Source organism: Polyergus mexicanus, unplaced genomic scaffold, assembly GCF_030449975.1.
Source record: "Polyergus mexicanus isolate NDT 795.1 unplaced genomic scaffold, iyPolMexi1.0 SCAF_20, whole genome shotgun sequence".
NCBI lineage: Eukaryota > Metazoa > Arthropoda > Insecta > Hymenoptera > Formicidae > Polyergus > Polyergus mexicanus.
The window spans coordinates 3,149,624-3,176,631 of NW_027223340.1; the positions used below are offsets into that span (position 1 = coordinate 3,149,624).

A 27,008-nucleotide genomic window follows, 5' to 3' on the forward strand; every position below is an offset into this window, starting at 1 on the left:
GGTCGACGCCTCATTCTTCACGGCGGCAGAAATGGCTGTAGCGGTGAAAACTTTTAAAAATAATAAGGCTTCAGGAATGGACCTTATTGAGGTTGCGGTTTTGAAAGCCGCTTGTAGGATAATTCCCGGTCAGTTTCTTAGATTATTTAACGGATGCCTTCAGTGGGGCGTCTTTCCCTCTATCTGGAAGGAGGGCTCGCTTCGAGTCCTCCTGAAGGGTGAGGACAAGGACGAGAAGGATCCGAAATCCTATAGACCCATGTGTCTCCTCTCCGTAATAGGAAAACTTTTCGAGAAACTTCTCAAAACCCGCCTCATGGACGCGTCACTGGCACCGGGTAGGGTCTCCGATCGACAGTTTGGTTTTATGCCCGGAAAGTCGACGGAGGATGCTGTTGTGGAGTTGCGGCGTATGGTTTCTGCCTCTGAAAAGAGGTACGCCGTTGCGCTTCTCTTCGACATCTCCGGGGCTTTTGACAACGTCTGGTGGCCTCTTGTAGTAGCTAGCTTAAAAGAACGGAATTGCCCGCGGAACGTCTTCGAAGTCCTCCGGAGTTATTTCGAAAATCGAACAGTAAAAATCGCGTTCGGTGCTACAGAGGTGTCCAAGCGGGCCGCGAGGGGGTGCCCACAGGGTTCCGTCCTCGGTCCGACTTGTTGGAACCTCATGTTCGACGGCCTTTTGCGGCTCCTAGAAGGCTTGGTCGAAAATCGGTTTGCCGCGTACGCGGATGATCTCGTCGTCGTTATAAACGGGGATTCGCGAAACGAAATTGAATCTGAAGGCCAACGGGTGGTCAACGCAATCGTAAATTGGTGCGAGTCCGCGAAACTTCAGATCTCCGAACGCAAGACAGAAGCTATAATATTGAAAAGCGCCGCGATAAATAGGAACCATATAGGCAGACGGGGAGGAGCACGTCCGGATAGGAAGCGTAGAAACAATAAAAAGATCGCGACTCTCGAAAGTAGGCCGCCTATAATAAAAATTAAAAGCACGAAGATAGGGTTTAAACAGACCGTCAAATATCTTGGCGTTTATATAGATAAATTCCTTAAAGTTAGAACGCATTGCCAATATTTGAAAAACAAAGTCGGGATACTCTTCCAAAAGCTAGGTGCATTAGCAAGAGCCAATTGGGGCCTAAGATTTAGGGCACTATCCGCAATTTACCGGGGAGTATTCGCACCGACGGTGGCTTATGCGGCCGCGGGGTGGGCAGACCTGTGTACGGAGAGTGACGTTAGGATTTTAAAAGCCTTGCAGCGCCGGGTCCTCATTTCGACTACCGGCGCATATCGCACGGCATCGTGGGAATCGCTTTGTGTCGTCGCGGGAGCAATGCCAGTCAACATATTATTAAAAGAAAATATCGCGCGTTATCAAATTAGAATAGGGAAAAACGCCAAGATCGGGAATATAGAAATCTCCGCCGAAATAGGGAAAAATAACGCTTTCGCTGAAATTAGGGAAGAAGCGACGAACATGTGGCAGACCAAATGGACTTCTTCCAGCAAGGGTCGTACCACGTTCGCCTTTTTCGGGGACGTACGCCGTAGACTGGCTACACCGTCCCTGGAAACAAATTATTGGAGCACGCAGGTCCTCACTGGACACGGAGATTTCCGAGCATGCCTCAAATCGCTCAATCTCGTGGACAGTGACGCGTGCATATGCGGGAGTGGAACAGACACGGTGCAACACTTCTTGTTAGACTGTCCACTCTTCGATGCGCAGAGAGAGGCTCTGCGCGATATGGTTCCGCAAAGCGAATGGCGATGGCCGGAGACGGCGCACTTCTTAGTGTCGAGCTCAGAGGCCTACGCGGCATTCGCTGGTTTTTGTTGCGAGTCCCTTTGGCTAAAAGGATTCGAATCGTAAAACGTTAGAGAAAAAGGTGTAGGGAAAAGGTCATTCAGCTGAAAAAGTCGGAGTCTTCAGTTATGAGAGTGCGGTCCCGTAATCTTCTCGGATATGCCGCATTCTCGAATGATCTTCGCGTCGCGTAATTTTAAGTTAGAAGGAAATATAGGCAGATAGATAAGTTTCCCAAAAACCCTTATCCAATGGCTTCCAAGTCATTTCCTTCACCCCCATCTTATCCCTATCCAGTTTCCTACCTCAACTTCCGCCCATAACAGGGTCAGGGCGTGTATCCGGGTCGGGATACAATGGACAGGCCTCCCCGTGGTTCGCCGTGGGCGCGTCTATAAGCGAGAAGGGGTCTCTGCGTCGTCTGCAAGCGTGTAGACCGGCGGTCTGGGCCCTGGGAAGGAAGGTGGGCTTAAGGCGCGGCTAACCTGTCCATCCTGCGCATAAGATCCCGCAGGCGCTGCTGGATTTTTCCATCGCCCGTCTCGGGGCAACGTCGCTAGACAGTGGAGCTATGGTAGTTGTTGTGTGTGCCCGATAGGGCGAGGCAACAGGAGTGCGTCCATTTCGGAGGGTGTGCTCTAACATTAACTGTCATTCGGATGCACCGCGACCGACACGACCACACCGCTAACCGATTCCGACACTCACACATACACGAGTGCATCTTGTCGCACACACATCGTCATTCGCCTCACACATATACTGTCGATACATTGTACATATTACTTAGATATTATACGTTCGCACCCACATACTTTCGATACATTGTACATCATACTTAGATATTACACGTTCGCACACGCACTCGCTCGCTTATCATCTCACTCACACACAAAAGCACACGCTCACACCCATACAGCGTTTATACACATACACTCACTCTGTATACACACATACTTACGCGCAATAAATTATATTCTACCTCACGTAGCTTTCGTTCGTCTCTCGATACCCTTTCACGAGCCCCGGATCCCGACCGAGTTATCCACGACCGCCTCGCGAAAGCGGTTTATTATATTGGCGCCCGAACAGGGACCGTTTTTTTACCTGACCGTATCGAGACACGAACCCTACGTAAGCGAGACGAAAAGAGTGCAACGCGAAAATGAAAGGGTGGATATACAACCTACCCAAGGCGCAATTAATCGAAGTAGCCATCAACCGGGGTGTGGACACGTCCGGTACGCTCGACGACATCCGACGGCGGATGTCCACGTACGTCGAGGCGCACCCCGAAGAGTTCGGGACACACGGCGACGAGCCCACCACTGCGACGGGCATACCCGCGCGCCTTATCACGCCGACCGACACCGCGATCCCCGCGCCTCCCGCCACCTCCGAAGTACTGTGCCAAATGCGAAAATGGGGTTGTCATTTCGACGGGCGCGACCCATTCGATTTCTTAGAAAGGCTCGAGGAGCTCACGACCGGACATCGATACCCCGAAGCCGCGATGCTACTCGGACTCCCCGAGTTACTCAAGGGAGACGCCCTCCGATGGTACCGCAACCACCGCCACCGCTGGCAAACCTGGGGGGATTTTGACCGCGCGTTCCGGGCACAATTTCTGTCCCGCCGGTACCAGGCCGTTCTTCGCCGCGAAGCCGCCGACCGTCGCCAACAAACCGGTGAACCGTTTAAACGATACGTGGCCGACCTCCTAACGCTCATGCGACGGGCCGGCGGATTTATACCGGAGAAAGAATACGAGCGGGTGTATCAGAACATGCGCCCGGAGCTCAAGCGGTTCATCACATACGACGAAACCGGAGAGGTCGGTGACCTGCAGGCGCGCGCCACCGAGCTAGAAGAGATCGACGCCGAATGCGCAACCGATGCCCGACGCAACCGCCAGGGAACGATGATTCCGACCGTCGCCGCCACCTACAATCGAGACAAATGTTGTTGGCGGTGCAAACAGCGGGGTCACACGCGTTTCAAATGCCAACGCCCACCGCGAAAATTCTGCTCGCGATGTGGCAAGGACGGCATACTAACGCGCCAATGCCACCCGGCGACGGGAAACGCCGAGCGGGCCGGGGCCACGACGGCCGGCGCCCCGGGCCCTGCATAAAGTACACGCCACGGCCACACCTACAAATACAAATTAATCAGGACCGGTACGACGCCCTGCTCGATTCCGGGTCCGAGGTCTTGTTTGTGAACGCCCGGACGGTTAGCCTGGCACGGCGACGGGACACAAGGTCGGGAGTGGTGCACTTGGACACAGTATAATTGGACACGGTGCAAATGGACATGTTACAAATGGACACGAGATTTTGCACACGGTTCAATTGGACACAGTGCATTTGGACACAGTAATTTTGGATACAGTTGCTTTTGGACACATAAAAAAATACGCATCGTTTACTTGGACACCGCTCAATTGGACACTGTTTATTTGGACACCGTTCGTTTGGACACAGAAAGATGCGCACCGTTCATTTGGACACCGTTATTTGCCCACCGTTCGTTTGGACACCAAAATTTGATTTAAATTATACGACGTAATCCACACCAAATTTTTGTTTTAAATAAGAAATAGGTTTGGGTTAGGTTATATCTTCCGGAAGTGGAGCCCCCCCGCAGGGGGGGCGGAACCCACTGTATCCATGCATGACATCCAAATATGCGAAAGGCTAAACAAAATGCTAAAAACAATGTAAAATTAATGACATCAATATCAGAGATATATAAGTATGAATATATTTTATTTTGACAGATATTATAACCTTCAAATGTATCTCCTTTTCACGATTTCATATTTTACATAGATTTACCAGTATAAAGTGTTATAAGAATACTGATTATATTTTCCCAAAATGATTTTTATTTCTCTCCATCTGTTACATATTCAAACAAACAGTGCGCATGTTTCTGTGTACAAATGAACGGTGTCCAAACGAACGGTGGGCAAATAACGGTGTCCAAACGAACGGTGTCCAAATGAACGGTGCGCATCTTTCTGTGTCCAAACGAACGGTGTCCAAATGAACAGTGTCCAATTGAGCGGTGTCCAAGTAAACGATGCGTATTTTCTTATGTGTCCAAAAGCTACTGTATCCAAAATTACTGTGTCCAAATGCACTGTGTCCAATTGAACCGTATGCACAATCTCGTGTCCATTTGTAACGTGTCCATTTGCACCGTGTCCAATTGTACTGTGTCCAAGTGAAGGCCACTCCACAAGGTCACCTCCCGCGAAGGGGAAGTACAACTCGCGGACGGCGAGATCACCAACACCGTCGGCACAATCAGGCTGCCCATCCGGATCACCAGCCAGACCTACTGGCATACATTTACGATCCTGCCGACGCTCGAGAGCTTGGTATTAATCGGCGTGGACCTTTGGTCGCGTACCGGCATCGGCCTCACGCCGCCGCGATACACGCCCAGCGCAACCACACCACCGCTACACGGGACCACAGGGGGTCTAGCGCTGCAGACCGGAAGCGAGGAACGGGAACTAAAAAGTTTTCTCGACCGCGAACTCGGAAAATTCGCGAACATCCAGGGACCGACCGACCGCATACACCACGAAATACGACTGCGGAACACCACGCCAATCAAACAAAGATACCGACCGCGAAACCCGGCGATGCAGGCCGTTATAGATCGCGAGGTGGCCGAGATGGAGGCCGCCGGCGTCATCGAACCGTCCAAGAGCGCCTGGAGCTCGTCCGTGGTACTAGTCATAAAGAAAGACGGAAAGTACCGGTTCTGCATAGACTTCCGCAAGGTGAACGCCGCCACGGAAAAGGATGCGTATCCATTGCCGCAAGTAACCGCGACACTAGACAAGCTCCGGGGCGCGCGATACTTGTCAACGCTCAACCTAAAAAACGGGTATTGGCAAGTACCACTCAAAACAGCCAGCCGACCGATCACCGCCTTTACGATACCCGGAAGAGGGCTATATCAGTTTACGGTCATGCCGTTCGGGTTACATTCCGCACCGGCCACTTTCCAACGACTTCTGGACACAATCATCGGCCCAGCCCTCGAGCCGAACGTATTTGTCTACTTGGTCGATATCATAGTCATTAGCAAAACGTTTGAAGAACACCTGCAGCTGCTAACCGAGGTATTCCGCCGACTACGCGGGGCGAATCTGCGCCTCAACCCGGAGAAGTGTAGATTTTGTGTTGACCAATTGAAATACCTCGGGCACGTGGTTGATCGCGAGGGAATACGGACGGATCCCGACAAAGTCAGCGCCGTCGCTAACTGGCCCGAGCCGAAAACCGTCAAACAAGTCCGACAATTCCTGGGGATGGCGTCCTGATACCGTCGCTTTATCGCGAATTTCCCGACCGTTGCCGCACCGCTCACTCAACTAACCAAGAAACGCGCCCGGTGGACGTGGGGCGCCGACGAGGAGGAAGCGTTCCGCACCCTGAAGCGGACGCTCATTTCAGCGCCGGTACTCGCCTGCCCAGATTTTACGCGACGGTTCGTGCTGCAAACCGACGCCAGCACCAGTGGCCTTGGGGCCGTATTAACGCAGTACTTCGAGGAAGGGGAGCGCGTAATCGCGTATGCGAGCCGAACGCTAAATAGCGCCGAGCGAAACTATAGCGCTACCGAGCTGGAATGCCTCGCGGTCGTATGGGGCATCCGGCGAATGAAGGGCTACCTCGAAGGGTACCCCTTCACCGTGCTGACCGACCATCAGTCCTTAAAATGGCTGCAGCGCCTGGAAGCTCCCACCGGGCGACTCGCCCGGTGGCTATTCGAGCTCCAACAGTACGACCTCGAAGTAAAGTACCGCAAGGGCACGCTCAACCGTGTGGCCGACGCCCTGTCGCGACAACCCGAGCTTTGCGCCGCGACCGCCCGCCGATGCCGGTGGTACCGACAAATATTCGCGGAGGTCGAACGCGAGCCAGCCAGCCGACCAGACTACAGGATCACCGAAGGGAAGTTAGTAGGATAGATAGGCCGGTTTTGGATCAGTTTTGTGTGAGTGTGAGAGAGAGGGTATCGTTGGGGAGTAAGAGAGAGAGATAGTTTCGGAGCAGCTTGTGGGCGCCCGAGGGATGGAGAGCGGGCTGGGCGGGTTCGTGGGGGGGTAAGTAGGGTGAGAGGGGAAGCGCGGTCGGGGGGAAGCGGTGGGTACGAGTCGCCGAGAGCGCTCGAGAGATGGCGCTCGGGGGGTGGCGCGCCCGACTCGCGACCTCGACGCGACTCGCGCCCCTAGCGCGCGGTCCGCCGTCGCGATTCTTTAGGGGGGCGCTTCTAGCGCGCGATCCGCCGCTTCTAGCGCGCGATCCGCCGTCGCGATTCTTTAGGGGGCGCTTCTAGCGCGCGATCCGCCGCTTCTAGCGCGCGATCCACCGTCGCGATTCTTTAGGGGGGCGCTTCTAGCGCGCGATCCGCCGCTTCTAGCGCGCGATCCGCCGTCGCGATTCTTTAGGGGGGCGCTTCTAGCGCGCGATCCGCGAGCGGGCGGCGGGCGCCCGGCGTCGAGGGGGCGGGGGATCGTCGGTGGGCGGTCGAGCGGACGGAGGGGCGTCCCTCGTCGCTCTCCTCCTCTCGAGGCGCGCGTTAGCGCGAGCGCGCTCGTCGCGTTTCGGGGCGAGTTTTTTTTCGTTTTCCGGCGACGTCGCGCGTCCGAGAGCGAGTATCCGGTTCGGTTAATCGGGGGCGCGTCCTCGCTATTTTCCTCGTTATAAAAGGACGCCGCGATGATCTCGAGGTGTTAGTACGTTCGAGGATATTTCGCGGCGCGATGAAGCGCGCGCCGAGCGCTTTAACTAGATTAGCCGGAAGAGCGGTGAACGTTCGAATCGGAAATGTCGAGGATATACGGAATTTGGAGATACCGAATTGTTTGAAGAAAGAACTACGCGAACGTTATATAGAGGATCGTTTGTACTGTATAGAAGAGATCGATTTCACGGAAGAGTTCGTGCGAGAGGCGAGCGAGACGCGATTCGACGAACCTTTCGCGAATGTCGGAGCCGATGGCTATTTGCTCTATCGCAATTGGAGACAGCGATACGGAATTCCGAAATTTTCGTGGGAGGTGAATCACGTCGTGCATTGTTTCTTTAAGTTCGGTTGCCGATTCGAGAACGGAAAGTATTTCGAGGAGAACGAGAGATATTGCGCGTATTGCGCGCGTAGCTCGAGTTTCGAGAAGAGCGTATCGACGCACGTGACGAAAACGGTGTATAGCGAGATGGTGCCCGCTTGCGATCTCGTCGACGAGGTTTTCGACGTGTCGAATAATTGGTGCGCCGGCTGCGAGACGAGAGCTTTGTTCTACATCGAGAATTACGACGAGGAGGAGACGTGGTTTATTTGTAAAAAATCTTGGCGTTCGTTAGACGACGAGTGACGAGATGGAGGCGCGCGATCTTCTCGATAGCGCGCGGGACGTCGCGACGGGGAACGCGTATCGCGCGTGGGCGCGACGGTGCGACGAGTGTCTCGAGTCTCTGCGGGAGAGATGTCGAGGAGAGCGCCGAGGGAGATCGACCGGAGCGATCAATTCTCTTATCGCTCGGATCGTTCGATTAACGGGCGCGAGAGACGATCTGCGTCGACGTTTCGAACGCGTGGGAGGCGGCGTAGAGGAACGCGAGGGATTCTCGTGGTCCGAGATCGAGACGGCTTTCTCTAGACGCGTTTTAACCGGCGCGGTTATTAATTTCGATTATATCGAACCTCGACGATTTCTCGAGGACGCTAGAGATACCGTGCTCGATCGAATACGCGATGTTATGAATGAATATAACGGTGTTAAGGTCAATACCGTATTTGTTGGCGAGTTCGTTTCGGGCGACAAGATCGATGTTAAGACTATTGTCACGAAGAATTATCCGCTTCTACCTCTTTCCGACTCGCGAGAGTGGTACGAGAAGCGAGTGGTCGACGCTACTCTAACCTCGTTGGAAGAATTTCAGGAGCGCGATAGCGGATGGGCGTTATCGCGAATATTCAATTTAACCGTGAACGTGAACAGATACAATCCTATGCACGCGGGATGTCGCGTTAAATTGCCGCGAGAGATCGCGTTGAAGAAAGCGGTGATAAACGTGCAATCTAATGACAATGCGTGTTTCGCATGGGCGGTGGTCGCCGCTCTGTATCCAGCTGAAAAAAACGTGGGTCGGGAATCTTCGTACCCGCATTACACGACGGTGCTGAATCTGAAGGGCGTTAAATTTCCTATGAGTTTGAACAAAATTACTAGATTCGAGCGTATTAACGACATATCTATTAATGTGTATACCGTTCGAGATAAAAAGGAGGGAAAAAACGGTTGTCGCGTTGTTCCTTTGCGTCTCACTGACGATAAAAAGAACAGACACGTTAATCTGTTGTATTTTGACGATATGACGCGACGAGATGACGCGACGCATTTCGCGTGGATTAAGAATTTGTCGCGACTCGTCGGCTCGCAACTCAGCGGTAGACATAAATCGCATATATGCGATCGGTGAGTACTAATTAAAAAAATCGTCGCGCGATGTTGATAATGCGCGAGATTTAAAATGTGCGTTATGTCGCAGGTGCATGCACTATTTTCGAACGAGCGATAAGTTATCGGCTCACAGCGTGGACTGCGGAAGGATGAACGAGTGCGCTATAGTCCTTCCTACCAAAGACGACAAATGGTTAGAGTTTCGTAACTATAGTAGAAAGGAGCGACTTCCATTCGTGGTGTACGCTGATCTCGAATGCGTGCTGAAGAAGAAAGAGAAGAGGAGAACGTCGAATACATCTATCGTTCAGCATCACGAAGTTTATAGCGCCGGATATTACGCGCGATGCGCGCTCGATGGCGTTAGCTCTACTTACAGAGCTTATCGCGGTGAAAATTGCGTATTGTGGTTCGTTAGAGAACTGCACGATCTAGCGCTTCGCGCGAAAATTGTTCTCGATATCGATGCTCCTATGACGAATCTTACATCGGATGAATGGGAGAGATTCGTAAACGCGACGCGCTGCAGCATATGCAAGAAACCGTTCGAATTAGGAGACGCTCGCGTGCGCGATCACTGTCATTTGACTGGACGGTACAGAGGTCCGGCTCATTCGAATTGTAATTTAAATTATAAGGATACTTACGTAATTCCCGTATTCTTTCACAATTTATCGGGTTACGACGCGCATTTTATCATTAAAGATGTAGCTAACGCTTTTCCCGGTAGCGTGGAAATATTGCCGATAACGAAAGAAACGTATATCTCTTTCACGAAAAACGTCGAAGATGCGTGGGACGAGGGATGGTTCGGAAAACGTTTGAAGTTGCGTTTCGTGGATTCTTTCAAATTTTTAAACGCGAGTCTCGAGAAATTGGCGTCGTATCTAGACAAAAGCGAGTTGAGGATCGCGCGTTCGGAATTTTCCGATCTTAGCGACGCCGATTTCGAGCTTCTCGCGCGAAAGGGTGTATTTCCGTACGAGTATGTCGACGACGTAGATAAATTGTTAGAGACTCGTCTACCGCCGCGCGAGGCTTTTCACAGTTCGCTAACCGGTGACGCGATATCTGAGAACGATTACGCGCGCGCGATAAGAGTCTGGGAGCGATTTCGCGTCGAAACGTTAGGCGATTATAGCGATTTATATTTAAAGACCGACGTTCTTCTATTGGCCGATGTTTTCGAAAATTTTCGTGACGCGTGTATGAGAAGTTATAATTTAGATCCCGCGTATTATTACACGTTACCGGGATACACATGGGACGCTATGTTGAAGTATACGAGTGTGCGATTCGAATTATTAACCGACATTGATATGGTAATGTTCGTGGAGCGTGGAATACGCGGCGGGCTAAGTCAATGTTCCAACAGATACGCGCGCGCTAATAACAAATATTTACAGTCATACGATTCTTCGGAACCATCGTCGTATCTCATGTACTTCGATATAAATAATTTGTACGGATGGGCGATGTGTCAATCGTTGCCTTACGAAAATTTTCGATGGGTCGATAACGTTACGAGCGTTGATTTAATGTCCGTGACATCGGACTCGCCTATCGGTTATATTCTAGAGGTCGACCTTGCATATCCGTCCGACCTTCACGATTCTCACGCTGACTTGCCATTCTGCCCGACGCGCGATAAGCCGCCCGGAAAACGAGACGAGAAGCTTCTCGCCACACTGTACGATAAGAACCGTTACGTGATATATTATTGCAATTTGCAGCAATGCGTTCGACACGGATTACGCATTACGAAAATACACAGAATATTGCGATTCGCGCAATCTTCATGGTTGCGCGAATACATCGAACTGAATACACGATTACGAATTAACGCGAAAAACGAGTTTGAGAAAAATCTATACAAATTAATGAATAATGCTGTGTTTGGCAAAACTATGGAAAACGTGCGCAATCATTCGAATGTTCGACTCGTGACTCGATGGGACGGGCGATACGGCGCGGAGGCGATGATCGCGAAGCCGAATTTTCACAGTAGAAGCGTTTTCGCGGAGGATCTCGTAGCTGTAGAATTGCGTAAACTCGAGATTAAGTTCAATAAACCAATTTATGTAGGTATGTGTATTCTCGATATATCTAAAATTCGTTTATACGAATTTCACTACGAGTACATGCTACCATTGTATCGAGATAAGTGTAAAATAATGTACACCGATACGTATAGTCTCATTTATCGCGTCGAGTGCGAGGATATATACGAGAATATGAAGCGCGATATCGACAAGTTCGATACGAGCGATTACGCAATGGACAATGCGTATGGAATGCCTCTCGCTAATAAAAAAATACCTGGTGCGATGAAGGATGAGAACGCTGGTGCGATTATGACCGAATTTATTGGACTTAGAGCGAAAATGTACGCGCTGCGAGTCGCCGGTAAAAGCGATACAAAAAGAATCAAGGGTGTTAAGAGCGGCGTTGTCGCGAGAACGATAACGTTTGACGATTACGCGCGCTGTCTTCGACAGGGGATCGAGATGAAGCGCGAGCAGTTTTGTATAAGATCCGAGTTACACGAGATGTATACAGTATCGGAATTGAAAATTGCGCTCAGTCCGCACGATGACAAACGATACACGATATCGGGAACTACGGATACGTTACCGTGGGGACATTATAAAATACCGTTGTAGGGAGCGAAAAAATATTATATAATGTTTCTTAAAACATTTAAACTTTAGTTAGTAGTTTATTCAGTATAAACATATTTTATAAATAATATATTATCATTGTATTTTCGATATAATTCACGATTGCGTCGAAAAAACATCGATGGACGTTCTACGAATCGTTTCGAAGAACAAATTTGCGCGAATAATATAATTTGAATATAATTTGAATATAATTTATTATAATAGATTTTAATAAAATAATAAAAATTAATCGGTTTTATTTATTAGATTTTAATAAAAAATCGTGAAAATGTTCGATCGGTCTTATATATAATAGGTATTAGATATAAAATCTATTATAAATAAGACTGATCGTACATTTTCACGATCTTTCTATTATGCTCTCGAAAGTGTTTTATATAGAATAATGTGAAAAAGATGTTAATGCGAGTTTTAGCGTTATCATAGTGACGTAATAAAAAATGTATACAAAGCGCGAGAAAGAGTACGTATAAAGTTTGAAAGAGAGAACGCAGGATACGGCGGCCGCGTAGCGGTGCGAGAGAGAACTCGTATAGAACGCGAAAAAATGAACTTTTTGTATTTTTGCGATATAAAAGTCGTGGAAACCACCATTCTGTCCAAGTCTTGGCAAATCTCGACTCGATTTGACAAATTCGCATTCTACTTCATTAGCATCGAACATATATTATGCTACATGCTACATGCAAACGAGATAGAATGCGAGAATTTGTCATAAATCGAGTCGAGATTAGCCGCGAATTGGACAGATCGATGATTTCCATGACTCTTTATTATATTCTTGAAAGTGTTATATATAGAGTAACGCGAGAATAAAGCTACCGCGAGAATAAAGTTACCGCGAGATACGATGTTCGCTTAACAATGCGATGAAGAATATATATAAAATATAAAAAAGAGTCCGCATAAAGCGCAAAAGAGAGAACGCAGGATATGGCGGCCGCGTAGCGGCGCGAGAAAGAGTTTATATGGAGCGCAAGAGAGAACTCGTACAAAATTACGATTGTTTTATAATCATACGATTTAAAGATTAATAATGATAATTACTCTGTAATCGATTATTTAAACGGTTAATCGATTTTTACAAGTTTTAATTTTAATTGTATTGTGTTATTATTTTTTTCTTTGTTTTATAATTATACGATTATTTTATTTTTTCTAAGATTTTCCTTGTTTTATAATTATACGATTATTTTAGTTTTAACATGTCTACAATTTCGTATAATATTATATAATATGTATAATATGTATAATATGTAGTTTTATTTAATAAAAATACATTTTTATCATAATACAGCTGTTTTATTTATCCAAGAATTGTGCGATTCGTCCATTCCTAACCATTTCACGTAAATCTTGTCACCCTTTCGACGCAGCACCTTTTCTACGAGATACACGTCGGGATCGCCAACGCGCGACAATTCGTGCTCGTAGAATCCTCCCGCGATCGGCTCGCCGCGCGAATCCTTTAATAGATACGTTACGGGATTAGTCCGTTGTATCTTAGTTATTCGAAAAATCTCTGTAGTCCAGTTGGGTGTGAAGCCTTTCTCGAAAATCGTTTTAAATTTACTGATGCGTACCGGATCGGCTACTTTAAATTTCGCCGGAGCCGCGATTTTTATATTGCTGTATACAGTATTTAAAAGTTTATCGGCAATTTTTGGAGTTACGTCGACAGGTCTCATATTTATAGTGCGATGTTTTCGCGTGTTATATTCCTCGACGAGTCGTGGTAACTCGTCGATCCACTTGTACGTTCCGTTTAGCGTGAAATACTTCCACATAAAATTTTTGAGCGTACGATTGAATCGTTCGACTATCGACGCTTTCATCACCGAATATGTCGAATAATGATTTACTTCGTGCTTCTTCGTAAAATTTCGCATATCGGCATTGTAAAATTCTTTTCCTTTATCGGTCTGTAGATTTTTTGGACACCTCTTAGAGTCTCGTATTATTTTAGATAACGCTCGAGTAACCTCGTTTGCGCTTTTGCTCTTAAGCGGTATAGCCCATGCGTATTTGCTTAATACGTCGATAACGGTGAGTATGTAGTTGTGGCCTTTGTTGAGTCTCGCGTAAGGACGCATCTCGACCACATCCGCTTGCCATAGGTCGTCGTACCCGCGCACCGCAACGCGACGACGCGAGAAGTTTCTTCTCGCGGGAGCGTGCAATTCCTCGACTAGTCTTCGTTTTTTAACGCTCATAGTTCTTTTTTCTTTCTCTCGAGAATAACGTTGAATTGAATCTCTTTTTCGAGCGGTTCGCCGCTCCCGCTAATCTCTTTTTCGAGCGGTTCGCCGCTCCCGCTAATCTTTCTTTCGAGCGGTTCGCCGCTCTCGCTAATCTTTCTTTCGAGCGGTTCGCCGCTCCCGCTAATCTTTGCCAGTTCTTTCACTCTTCCCGATAGCTCGTCTGCGTCTCTCTTCAATCGTGACGTTGAATTTTCCAATTCTCGTATCTTCGTCTCGGATTTCACTGCGGAATTCGCCGCGATACGCGATTTTTGATTTAGTTCTTGTATTGTTTTACCTTGATTGAACATTATTTTACGATCGTTCGCGTTTCTCGTCGAGAACTCCGTCGCGTTGAGCGATATAGTTTTTTTCGCGACTTCGATTTGATCGCTTAAACCTTTGATTCGTTTATCTAAAACATCGATTCGTTTATCTAGAGCGTTAGCGCTCGTTTCTATTCTCGAAATGGAATTTTCCACAGCGTCTATTCGTTTACTCAGAACGTCATCGCGTGTTTTTATCTCGGAAACGAAACTCTCCGCGACGTCTATTCGTTTACCTAAAGCGCTATCGAGCTGAGCGAGTCTCGTGAATAGTAGAATGACGCCCTGCCCCGCTTCGTTCGCGTCTTTTCTTAATTGCGATGTGATTCCCTCGACGTAGCTTTTGCTTGTCGCATCGGTGTCCTCCTCAGGTTGAGCCAAGCGTTTTATTTTACGCTCTCTCGCGTCGTATTCAATGGAAGAGCTTAGACACAGCGCGTTATCGCGCACGTAACTTCGCAGAGACTCGATAGCCGGACGTAGTCTTCCGGTTCTCGCGTCGTAGCCTCGATTTTTTAAAGGCGAGCCAAATTTGCTCACGGACATCGCGAATTCCGCGTATGACTGCGACAGTCATCCACGCGACAGTTCGATTTATACGATCGCTCCTGTTTCGCGAAGCTCCTCGATTATCGATAGAATCTCGTTTTCGTGAGCGTTGTTGCCGGCTCGACGCGAAGCGTCTAATAATCGCAGACGATCCACTAATTCGTTTGGATCGTCCCAATGGACGTAATCGATTTTATTGTCCATGACACGCATAGTCGACGATACGCGACCCGCGCCTGTTTTTTTCGCGCCGCTGTTGTGAATAAGCGGAGCGATAATAAATTTGTATTTATATCCTTTATTTCCTAAGACAGATTTTTTAGCGTCATGATCACGTCTATGAGCGTTCGTTGTTAACAATATACTTCTGTATGTTAATTTATCTTTTTCTGTATATATGAGACTATTAGGAATTTTCATAAAAATTAATTCATACAAACCGGGAGTACCGACATATTTAATCTCATCTATAAATATGGAATCATTCGCGTCTACGTCAAATTGCTTATCGCCGAGCATCGCACCTTTCTCGCCGATGTAAACTCCGTAAACGTGATCAATCTCGTTCGGCGCTTCTCCGCCGAGAAGAGTCCCCATATATTTTCGCCCTAACGGTCCTAGTCGACCGTGCGATATTTCGCGATCTTGAGCAATTCGCGAAATTTGTTTAACGGGTATTTCGGATATCGAGGGCGATTCGAGACTCTCGGATTCGAACGTTTCATATTCTTCGGTTTCGTTTCGCGCGAATGGGTCTCTTTCGACGAAAGATTCGTTTAATGGAGTAGAAACGGCGTTCAATCGTCGTCGAGCGCGTATTCGTTTCGCTTTAGGTTTTTTCCAAACGGGAGTTAGTGCTTCATCTTTCCATTTTTCCTCGATGCTCGTTGAGGGTGAAATGTCGGTTGCGTCTTGTTTTATCATTTCGCGCTTAATTTCATTTCGCTCTGTCTCGTCTCGCTCAGCGCGATCAGCGATGCGTCGCAGCGGTTCGACGATCGGTTTGAAACGACTCTCTATCGCGATCTCGCTTTCCATTTTTCCAGTTTTTAATGCTCTGTGTTTTTTACGAATCGATGCGCGCGTTTTAGCTATCTCTTTTGCTGTTTTTTCGCGTTCGCCGATATCCGTCGAGGCCATTGCAACTTCTTCTAACTCGCGAGAGAGCGATTGACGCGTTCGACGTATTCGCGACAACTGATCGTTCTACGGTACAATGAAATCATTAAATCCTCGTCTGTATCTACCAGCGCGGAGCGCGCTATCTTTGTCGATTACTAAGAAACCATATTTATATCGCCAACACGCGCGACATAGCGCGTGAAAATTCTCGTACGACATATCCGTGTTCACGTGATCGTTGTATGCGTGACGTAAATTAGTACCATCTTGTTTAAAAAGAATTAACAGATTAGCGTTATCTCGAATCAAATGCTTCGGTATTTTAGCATACGTCTGGCACAGATAGAAGCAATCGACGTTCGAGTGTCGACCCATAGCGAAATATTCTCTGATAGTATTTTGTTTGTCGCACGCTACATCGTCGAATACGAATATCGAATTCGGGAGAGCTTCGCTGGGTGAAATAACGTCAAAGTTATTAGAAAATGTGAAATAACCTATATCTTCCATCAGTGTTAATAAATTTTCTAAATATTGATATTTAGGCTGCTGCAATGACTTTGAGTAAACATAAACGTTCTCGAAGCGTACACCATGCGGACTCTCCAACAAACTTATTAATGCGTTTGTTTTGCCGCAACTAGAAGGCCCGCAAATAACGCAACGAATAGCGCTCGGTAATAGACGACCGTGTCTACGCGTTTCTTTCGACGGTCGCGTTTTATTATCGAGGTTCGTCACCTTTATCGCGATCGGTTGCCGCACGAAACGCATTCCTCTTGCTGCGCGCGTGCGCGATACACTCGCGTAAGGCAGGGCGAGACTTTTTAATTTATATACGAATAGATTGCCATCAATCGCGCAGTAGCGAATTGCGCGCGGTGAATCGAAATGTTTATCTTACTAATAGATGGCGACGATATTCTCGATTTCACCACCGATCAATTGCGGTATATTCCGAAAATAATTTTACTAAAGCATTTCGGTCGCTACGTAGAACGATTGTGGGAGAAACTGCCTGAATATATAAAAGTGGATCCGGAGGTGCGGCGCTACCGTCGATGTCTAGAGCATTATAATCGCCCTTGGCAACGAACACACATCGACGGTCCGGCGCCGCTTGTTAAAGATTGCGGCGAATGCAATTCGCGAAACAGCAGTACGGTGTGAGTCATGGCGCTGGCTTGTTGAATAGAGCGATAAACGCACTCCCTTTCGAACTACATATACCTGGATATCAATTTTGCGGGCCGGGTACTCGTCTTGCGAAACGACTCGCGCGAGGCGATCGAGGTGTCAATCCTCTGGACGCGGCCTGCCGCGAGCACGATATCGCGTACTCGCGGAGCGGCGAGCTCGCTGATCGACACGTCGCTGACCACGCGCTTGCCAAAAAAGCGCGCGAACGTGTCGCGGCTAAAGACTCGACTCTCGGCGAGAGAGCCGCCGCGGCGGCTGTATGGATGGCTATGAAATCGAAGACAAAACTTGGAATGGGTACAACGAAAATCAAGAGAAAAAAGAACAAAAGAAGAATAATCGCTACGAGAAAAAGAACGCTTCCGATAGCGAAACGCGGCGGCTTTTTACCCCTGCTACCGTTATTAGGAGCTCTCGGTTCTTTGGCCGGAGGAGCGGCGGGAATCGCGAAAGCGGTGAACGATCGCAAAGCAGCGCGACGACAACTGGAAGAGTTGCAGCGTCATGATCGCGCGATGGAAGGTCGCGGTTTATATCTCGCTCCGTACAAACGTGGAAGTGGCGTGTCCTCAACGAGAAGAAGAGCTAAAAAAAAACTTCGCGTAAACAGACGTTAAAGATTCTCCCATCCGTCGGAGCAACAACGAACGAACAATTAAATCGCGCGGCGATACTCTCGCGCGTACCTCATTTTAGAGGTGTATTTATGCGCAACGCGCTTCCGTCGCAAGCGCGCCGCGATGAGAGCGGCATTGTGAATTTAGACGACGCATCCGGACCGGGTACTCATTGGGTAGCGTACGCGAAAAAAGGGGACGACGCAATTTACTACGACGGTTTCGGCGATCTTCGTCCTCCACGCGAACTCGCGCGTTATCTCGGGCGCGACGCGAACATTCGATACAATCGTCGCTCCGAGCAGACGCGCGATCAGAATATTTGCGGACAATTGAGTCTTCGATTTCTCCGAGAAGTCGATTGGAGGAATCGTCGACTATAATATCAACCGTTATTCGTCAATCGAACGCAGTTCGATCGCTCTCGCCGATCATGTCGCTAACTCTCACTCTTTCCGGACGAAGCAGTATTCTCGCGGCGAGTTATTTTCCGCCTCTCGATTTAAACGACGACGATTACGAATTAGGTTTAACCAATTTTGAAACTTATAATACGATACCGAATATAAATTCTACGAATAATAAATTTTACTTCGATAATAATGACGAGATTATCGCAATTCCAATAGGATCTTACGAATTAAGCGCTATAAACGCGTATCTAAGAGCGGCGATTCGTCATAAACGACGAGCGAGAGAGGAGGAACGAGAACGCGAAAATGAAAAACCGGAAACGAACGATGATGATTACATATATGATGTTGATGACGATTATTTCGAAGACGATGAGAATGGCGATAAAAGTGAAAATTCTATAACGCTTCGCGGTAACGATAACACTATGAGAAGCGAAATTAAATGCGCATATCGAGTAAATTTTACAAAACCCGATAATATCGGTTCGCTCCTGGGTTTCTCGTCTCGTGTATTACAACCGAATAAATGGTACGCATCCGATAAGCCAATAAATATTATGGCCATTAACCTTATTCGAATAGAGTGCAACGTTACAACAGGAGCGTATCATAACGACAAATCCGCGCATACTATACACGAATTCGCGCCTAACGTTCCACCCGGATATAAAGTGTCGGAAATTCCAACGCAGATCATTTACCTTCCGATCATCGCACGGACCATTACCGATATAAACGTGCGTGTTGTGGACCAAAACGGAAAATTGATCGATTTTCGCGGCGAAGAAATTACGATTCGTCTACACGTGCGACGAAAACGGTAGAGAAGCGCGCGATGCTCGTAGTGAATGGATCGAATGCGAGAAACGCACCTATTATCGCTGTCGCGTCACCTCTAAACGCGGAAAAGAGAAGAAAAAAGGGAGGAAGACTAACCGCTGCTAACGAGACTTTTCTGCGCTCTTTGGGTTTTGTCGTGCCGAAAACCGCTTCTTCGTAAAAAGCGGAATGTGCGACATTCTAAGTATCAGTGGGGAGCCAATCTTCGACGATCGCATCGTCAAGATCGAAACTCACACGTACAACCCTTACGCCAATACTACGTTCGGAAATAGCGATGAGATACGAATTCCTATACAACAGCAAGATTTGTATACGTTACCTTGCGACAGTTTTATCTACATTGAGGGCAGACTCGAGTCGAAGGAAACATCGAGCGCGCAAGAGGAAATCGCATCGATAACGAGATTAGTAAACAATTGCGCGGCGTTTATGTTCGAGGAAATTCGCTACGAGCTCGATGGCGTAGAGATCGATCGAAACAGAAACGTTGGAATAACGAGTACGATTAAAAATTACGCGTCGCTGACAGTCGAAAGAAGTAAAATATTAAAAAACGCTGGATGGGACTTATTAGCAACAACTCATTCGTCAATCGGTGATTTTAATTTTTGCGTACCTCTTAACGTACTATTAGGTTTTTGCGAAGATTACAAGCGCGTTGTGATCAACGCGCGACACGAGCTTATTTTAATACGAGCGCGCAACGATAACAATTGCGTCATATCGCGCGAAACGCAAGAACCTAAAATCGTTTTGTTAAAAATACAATGGCGAATGCCTCATATAGTATTGAATGATGTTAATAAATTAAGGTTATTGCGCACGTTAGATAGTGGACGATATTTGAGCGTCGCTTTTCGCTCATGGGATCTTTACGAGTTTCCGCTTCTACAGAACACGACCAAACACTCGTGGGCCGTCAAAGCAGCAACACAACTCGAGAAACCGCGATACGTTATCTTCGCGCTACAATCTGGAAAGAAGAACGTTCTGTCCGAGGAGCCTTCTTTATTCGATAATTGTAAACTAACTAATGTCAAACTGTATCTTAATTCCGATTTTTATCCTTACGATGACATGAATTTAGATTTCGATAAACATAAAATCGCCGTATTATACGATATGTATTCGAAATTTCGAAAAACGTACTACGGATGCGAAAACGACGAAACGCTCTTAAATTTAGATAAATTAATTCACGGCCCACTCGTGGTCATCGACTGTTCTCGACAGAATGAGTCAATTAAAAGCGCCACTGTGGACGTTCGCATAGAGTTCGACTGCAAGGAAAACATCCCCTCTAATACCACAGCTTACTGTCTTATTATTCACGATCGAGTGGTAGAATACAATCCGCTCACTAATGTCGTGCGCAGAATCGTGTAAGCGCAACGATACTCGAAAAAATATGGAGACAGAATAAAACGCTTAGAAAAATCTAGAAAGAAACACTTCGAGTATCGCTAACAACGACGATGGACACACCGATTTTTGTCGATCTTCAAGGTTTCGTAGTTAACGAAAAATTCGTCGTAAAAGAAGTAGCCGTATTAAGAAATGGTGTAGAATTGACGCATCACATCTTTCGCTCGCCGATGTCGTGGGATTTGCTCACGAGAGCGGAAAAATCGCGAGCGTGTTGGTTGATATCGAATCATCATCAGCTAAAGTGGAATGATGGACACACAAATTATGGGTCGATGAAAAAACTCGTTCGAGATGCCATATGTCGAGGATCTAACCCTGATTCGACGGTGCAGATCTATGTCAAAGGTCACGAGAAGAAGAAGTGGTTAATCGAGATCTTAGGAAACGTCGCCGACGATCGCGATATAGCCGTTTCTGTCGAGACTATCGACGCCGATTACGAAGACATCGAACGTCTGGAGACTCTGAACGCTTCGCGGGCCTTTCATTGCGGATACCACGCGAAAAATTGCGCGTTAGAAAACGCGTGTAAATTGCACGATTGGTGGTTCGAGCGACGCGACCGTTTGCGCAATATGAGCGATTGATTTTATATTATATAAATTTAAGTTATATAAATTTAAGTTATATAAATTTAAGTTATAATGTATCAAATTAATTATATATTTTAAATTATAATCTATAAATTTAATCACGAATATGTTATATATTGTTGCAAAATATACGTTATACGAACGAACCGCGTTTTTTCTTTATCGCGGTCGCATCCTTTATCGCGGTCGCGTAACAAATTTAATTATAATAACTGTCCATAGATATTATTTTATCGCGATCGCATAATAAACTTAATTATAGAATATTTTAAATTTTATATATAATTATAATGTATTGAATTATATAATTATCCATAGATTATCGCGGTTGCATAATAAACTTAAAGTAAAGAGATTTTAAATCTATTTAAATATACTTAATGCGGACACAGATGATTACGAGAGGATACGGAAGAAGAAAAGCGTAAAAAATCAACGTTTCGCTTAATATATAACATTTATTCATAAAAATTATCTTACAAATGCGTTTTATTAACGCTTAAAATTATTCCGCGTCGAACGGTTGCGATTCGGGCTCATAGTTCGCCCATCGTACATTAGTCTGCGATTTACTCTCGTTAACCGTCGCTGGTTCGGCCTCGTTCTCCATTGATCGTAATTCGAGTTCGCCGATCGATCGCGATTCGGGCTCCTCATCGATCCGTGATGCGACGACTCGCCTAATTTCGGGAACGGCGAAATCGCTCTCGCCGCGTCGACGAGCGTCGCGCAATGCGCTGTGAACGCTTTGCGCTTGTGCGAGCATAGTTCTCGTTTTATTTATTAACTCATAGAGCGATTCTCGCGCTGTTTTTACACAGCTTTCTATTTCTTGTCTAAAATACGAAAGTAAAAATTAATAAAAGTAAATAAAAATTAATAAAATTTATTATAATTTTTATAACTTAATTTATTATAATTTATTATAATTTCAATTAGATACTTACATTAAACGCGCGATATCTACGTCTTCGTTTAACTGGAAAGCGAGTCTAAACGAATCCGGACTATTATCGATAACACCTTGCGCTTCCACACGCAAATCCGTAGCGAGATCTCCCAGAACATAGGATTTTATCGCGATTAAGTCCCCGTTTACGTTAATATAATCAGCCGCGTTAATGATCTGTTCGATTCGTTCCATATCGAACAGATCACGACCGATTTTAATTCTCGTCACTTCGCGTTCCGTCGTTTCGAGCTTCGTTATCTCGCGAACGAGAATACTTTAACGCTTCTCGAAACGATCTCGCGTTTTATAAAGATCGACGCGCGGGATGTTGTACAATTTATCGATCGCGCCGCGTCTTCCTTCCGCGACCGTTTCGTCGTCGGAAAGGAGATATCTCTACTCGCTCATCGAGTGTCCTTTTTAGAGGACAAATGAACGATAAAAATAGAAATAATAAAAAACATCCGTTAGATAATGCGCATTCCGAATACTCTGCGAACAATAAGATCATCATCGCCGGAAAAAAGTATCTAGGGATATCTAAAAAGGTATCTCTAATTTATTGTTACCGGAAAGAGATATCTCTAATTACCGGAAAGAGATATCTCTAATCGCTCATCGAGTGTCCTTTTTAGGAGACAAACGTAAAAAACATCCGTTAGATAACGCGCATCGTTGAAAGAGATATTTTTAATCGCTCATCGAATGTCCTTCTTAGAGGACAAACGAATAATAAAATGGAAATAACAGAAAACATCCGTTAGATAACGCGTATCGTTGGAAGGGATATCTTTAATCGCTCATCGAATGTCCTTCTTAGAGGACAAACGAACAATAAAATAGAAAAAACAAAAGAGGAACTCGAGCGCGTCCGCTAGATAACGCGTATTCCAAACGCTCGACGTCGAAAGAAACGCATTTCCCTCTCCCTCTCCCCACCCACCCGCATTATTCGTCGCCGATAAAAATAGGCGTCTCTCGGAACGCGCGAATCAATCGCGCTCGGTGTCTCTCAACAGTTTATCGCGTCTTCCCCGCTTCGCGCGATGACTAACACGAGGACGGTTCTCACTCTAGCGACAATACTCGTCGCTACGACGGTCGCCGCGCCCTTCGACTCGGAAAAAATCGAGGCGCTTCGTTTTCTGCGCGTATACGGTTTTCTAAAAGACGATGGAGAATCGCTGTCGTCCGATAACGCGACGTCTCTGCGTCGCGCGCTGTCGCTGTTTCAAGAATATTATCAATTATCGGGAAACGGCGCGTTAAACGCCGTTACGCTTCACCTTATGCGTAAACCGCGATGCGGTCTCGCAGATATTCCCGATCGCGCGTATAGCCCGATCGCGCGAAAATGGCCGAAGACGCGTCTCGCGTGGAATTTTCAGATGGCTAGCGAGGAAATCTCGCGAACGGCCGAAACGGCGTTCGCGCTATGGGCGGCGAACTCATCGCTAACTTTCGCACGCGACCCGTTACACCCCGATATATTAATATCGTATCGAACGGGCGCGCACACTTACGCGAATCGTCGAAACGTCGGTATTTGCCCGGCAGCTTTCGACGGTCCGGGAGGAGCCCTAGCTCACGCGTTTTTTCCCTCTGGAACAACCGATTTCACATCGGAGATACACGTCGACGATTCCGAACCGTGGCACGTGTATCTAAACAAAAATCCTCCCGACACGCATCACCTGCTACAAACGCTAACGCACGAGATCGGCCACGCATTGGGTTTACAGCATAGTATGCGCAATGACTCTATAATGTTCCCATATATACCCGACATCGAGAATCAATTTCCAGTTAAGCTGAGCATAGAAGACATTCTCGCTATACAAAATCTGTACGGATCTCACGACGACGGAAATTATCCAACGGCGACTCCCGCGACCACCGCGACACCCGCGACGACGAGCGTCGCGCCGACCGATCCAGCGCGAGCGGATCTCTGCGCATTGCGACGCGTGGACGCCGCGCTAATAATGAATCATCGATTATATATAGCTAATCGCCGCAACATATGGTCGGTCGACATAACCGAGAAACGTTACGGTAGACCCATGACGCTCACGGATTACGCGACGTTTCTACCGGCGAATTTCACGCGTCTATCCGCCGCGTATAGAAGACCCTCGGGCGATCTCGCTCTATTCGCGAACGATTCGATCTACCTCGCGGAATATCCCAGTCTTAAACTAAAATCGGGTTGGCCGAGATATTTCCACGATATCGGACTTCCCCGAAACGTTAAAATCAACGCGGCGATAAATACGCACGCGGGACGAACCTACGCTGTATACGACGATGATAAAGTCGCGGAAATCGACGAGTGTCGCATGATAGTCATTAGACACGCTCCATTAAAAGATATATTTCCCGGAATTCCGTCCGCGATAACGTCGGCCTTCCGATACATCGATGGCAATCTATATTTCTTCGCCAAACGTCAGTTCTACGCCTTCAACGAATTTACAAATACCGTAACCTCGGCGGGTCCTTTCGATCTACACGCGCTCGGCATCGAGTGTCCTACGGATGGATTGCTAAAGCAATTGCGCGATCTCCTTAGTCGCGTCTATCGTCTCAGCGACACGATCGAGAAAGAGAGAATCGACGACGAGACCGACTAGAGCGACCCTACCGTTATTTTTTAAAAATAGAATATATAAGAGAAAACGCGCGAAAGAGGAAGAAGCGATCTCTACGCGAGTATATAAAGACCGCTCATCCATTAAGCGCTTCATTATTAACGAAGAACACCGAAGCTAACGCGCGAAAAAGAACAAACGAGAAAGAACGAGCGACGATGTACGCGACAATGGGAGGACAACCGCAACAGCAACACTCATTCGACGATCGATCGAGACTAACCGAACGAGACCGCGAAGATAGCGCGGAATACGCTAAGAAAGCTAAAATGGACAATGGGTAAGACTATCGAACATTTATTCGAATTAATAATTCGCTAACACCGTTTCTCTCATCGCTCATATCTATTTTTTAGACGAGATCGCGATCGAACGCCAAAACACGACGCGGACGTCTCGATCGCGCGACCGCTCAGAATCTTAGGAAGACGCTATCCATTGACCAAAACCGCATATAAACATCTGGAAATTAGCGTTAACGTCAGCCGACCCTCCTTCGTAGAAATCGTCCTCGGAGATTGCCACGGCAAAGAGATCTCGCTAACGCCGGATACGTGGAAGGAACTGCTCGATCTACGACCCGCGCTCCTGTCGCACTTTCGCTCCGACGAGCGCGACGAGGCGCGCCCGACGCCAATACACATCGGACAATTGACGCTACGATTCGGCAAACTCAACAATCTCCGAATACTTCGTCTCGAAACGCCTAAAATTCGCCTAGCCGTATCGAAGAACACCGTCGTAAATATATTAAATCTGGAACTTTGCGTCAACCGCATCGTTGCATCTTTAAGCGGTTTAACCACGCGCGTGGACAACAAGCTAATTCGTTTCCTCGACATCGCGGCGGGCGCTCGCGATAAGGCGCTTATTCCCGCGATGATACGCGAGAGCGATAACTTCGACCGCAACGATATAATCGATTGCGAACTGCAGGCTCTGCTCTTCGGAGAATCGTGATACGCTCGCTCGCGTACTCGTATCGTCGTATTATTAATACGTTAAAAATTTGTAAAAGAAAACAATAAAAACATCTCTCCTCTCTCGCTAGAACGACGACGTCTCTTTATTTCACCACCCTTCGAAGATTCGCCATCGCTAAAGCGACGAGGGACGCCCCTCCGTCCGCTCGACCGCCCACCGACGATCCCCCGCCCCCTCGACGCCGGGCGCCCGCCGCCCGCTCGCGGATCGCGCGCTAGAAGCGCCCCCCTAAAGAATCGCGACGGCGGATCGCGCGCTAGAAGCGGCGGATCGCGCGCTAGAAGCGCCCCCCTAAAGAATTGCGACGGCGGATCGCGCGCTAGAAGCGGCGGATCGCGCGCTAGAAGCGCCCCCCTAAAGAATCGCGACGGCGGATCGCGCGCTAGAAGCGGCGGATCGCGCGCTAGAAGCGGCGGATCGCGCGCTAGAAGCGGCGGATCGCACGCTAGAAGCGTTCCCCTAAAGAATCGCGACGGCGGATCGCGCGCTAGAAGCGGCGGATCGCGCGCTAGAAGCGCCCCCTAAAGAATCGCGACGGCGGATCGCGCGCTAGAAGCGGCGGATCGCGCGCTAGAAGCGCCCCCCTAAAGAATCGCGACGGCGGACCGCGCGCTAGGGGCGCGAGTCGCGTCGAGGTCGCGAGTCGGGCGCGCCACCCCCCGAGCGCCATCTCTCGAGCGCTCTCGGCGACTCGTACCCACCGCTTCCCCCCGACCGCGCTTCCCCTCTCACCCTACTTACCCCCCCACGAACCCGCCCAGCCCGCTCTCCATCCCTCGGGCGCCCACAAGCTGCTCCGAAACTATCTCTCTCTCTTACTCCCCAACGATACCCTCTCTCTCACACTCACACAAAACTGATCCAAAACCGGCCTATCTATCCTACTGAAGTTGTTCCGTCATATCCTGCACACCTTGGATTTCAAGGAGACCGCGGCGGAGGAACAATAGAAGGAGTGCGTACCGGAGGAGCAACGGCACACGCTGCAGAATGGTCATGACGCACCAACGGCCGGACACCTGGGCATAGCCAAGACCATCGCGCGCATCGCCGAGCATTATTATTGGCCAGGGATGTTCAGAGCCATTGCCGGAT

At 47.9% G+C, this 27,008-nt stretch overlaps 2 protein-coding genes across 2 annotated transcripts; both read left to right on the forward strand.

The window, feature by feature from the left end:
- Window positions 1–7,708: 7,708 nt before the first annotated feature.
- On the forward strand, window positions 7,709–11,971 carry LOC138941782 (uncharacterized). The gene is made up of 4 exons (XM_070311668.1): window positions 7,709–9,323; window positions 9,523–10,317; window positions 10,525–10,998; window positions 11,503–11,971. Exons 1-4 carry the CDS (start codon window positions 8,224–8,226, stop codon window positions 11,969–11,971), a joined length of 2,838 nt encoding a protein of 945 aa, XP_070167769.1. The 5' UTR covers window positions 7,709–8,223.
- An 11,353-nt stretch (window positions 11,972–23,324) lies between these two features.
- Window positions 23,325–24,911, forward strand: LOC138941783 (stromelysin-2-like). Its single transcript, XM_070311669.1, has one exon. The coding sequence runs from the start codon at window positions 23,325–23,327 to the stop codon at window positions 24,909–24,911; it is 1,587 nt and encodes a 528-aa protein (XP_070167770.1).
- The last annotated feature ends 2,097 nt before the right edge of the window (window positions 24,912–27,008 follow it).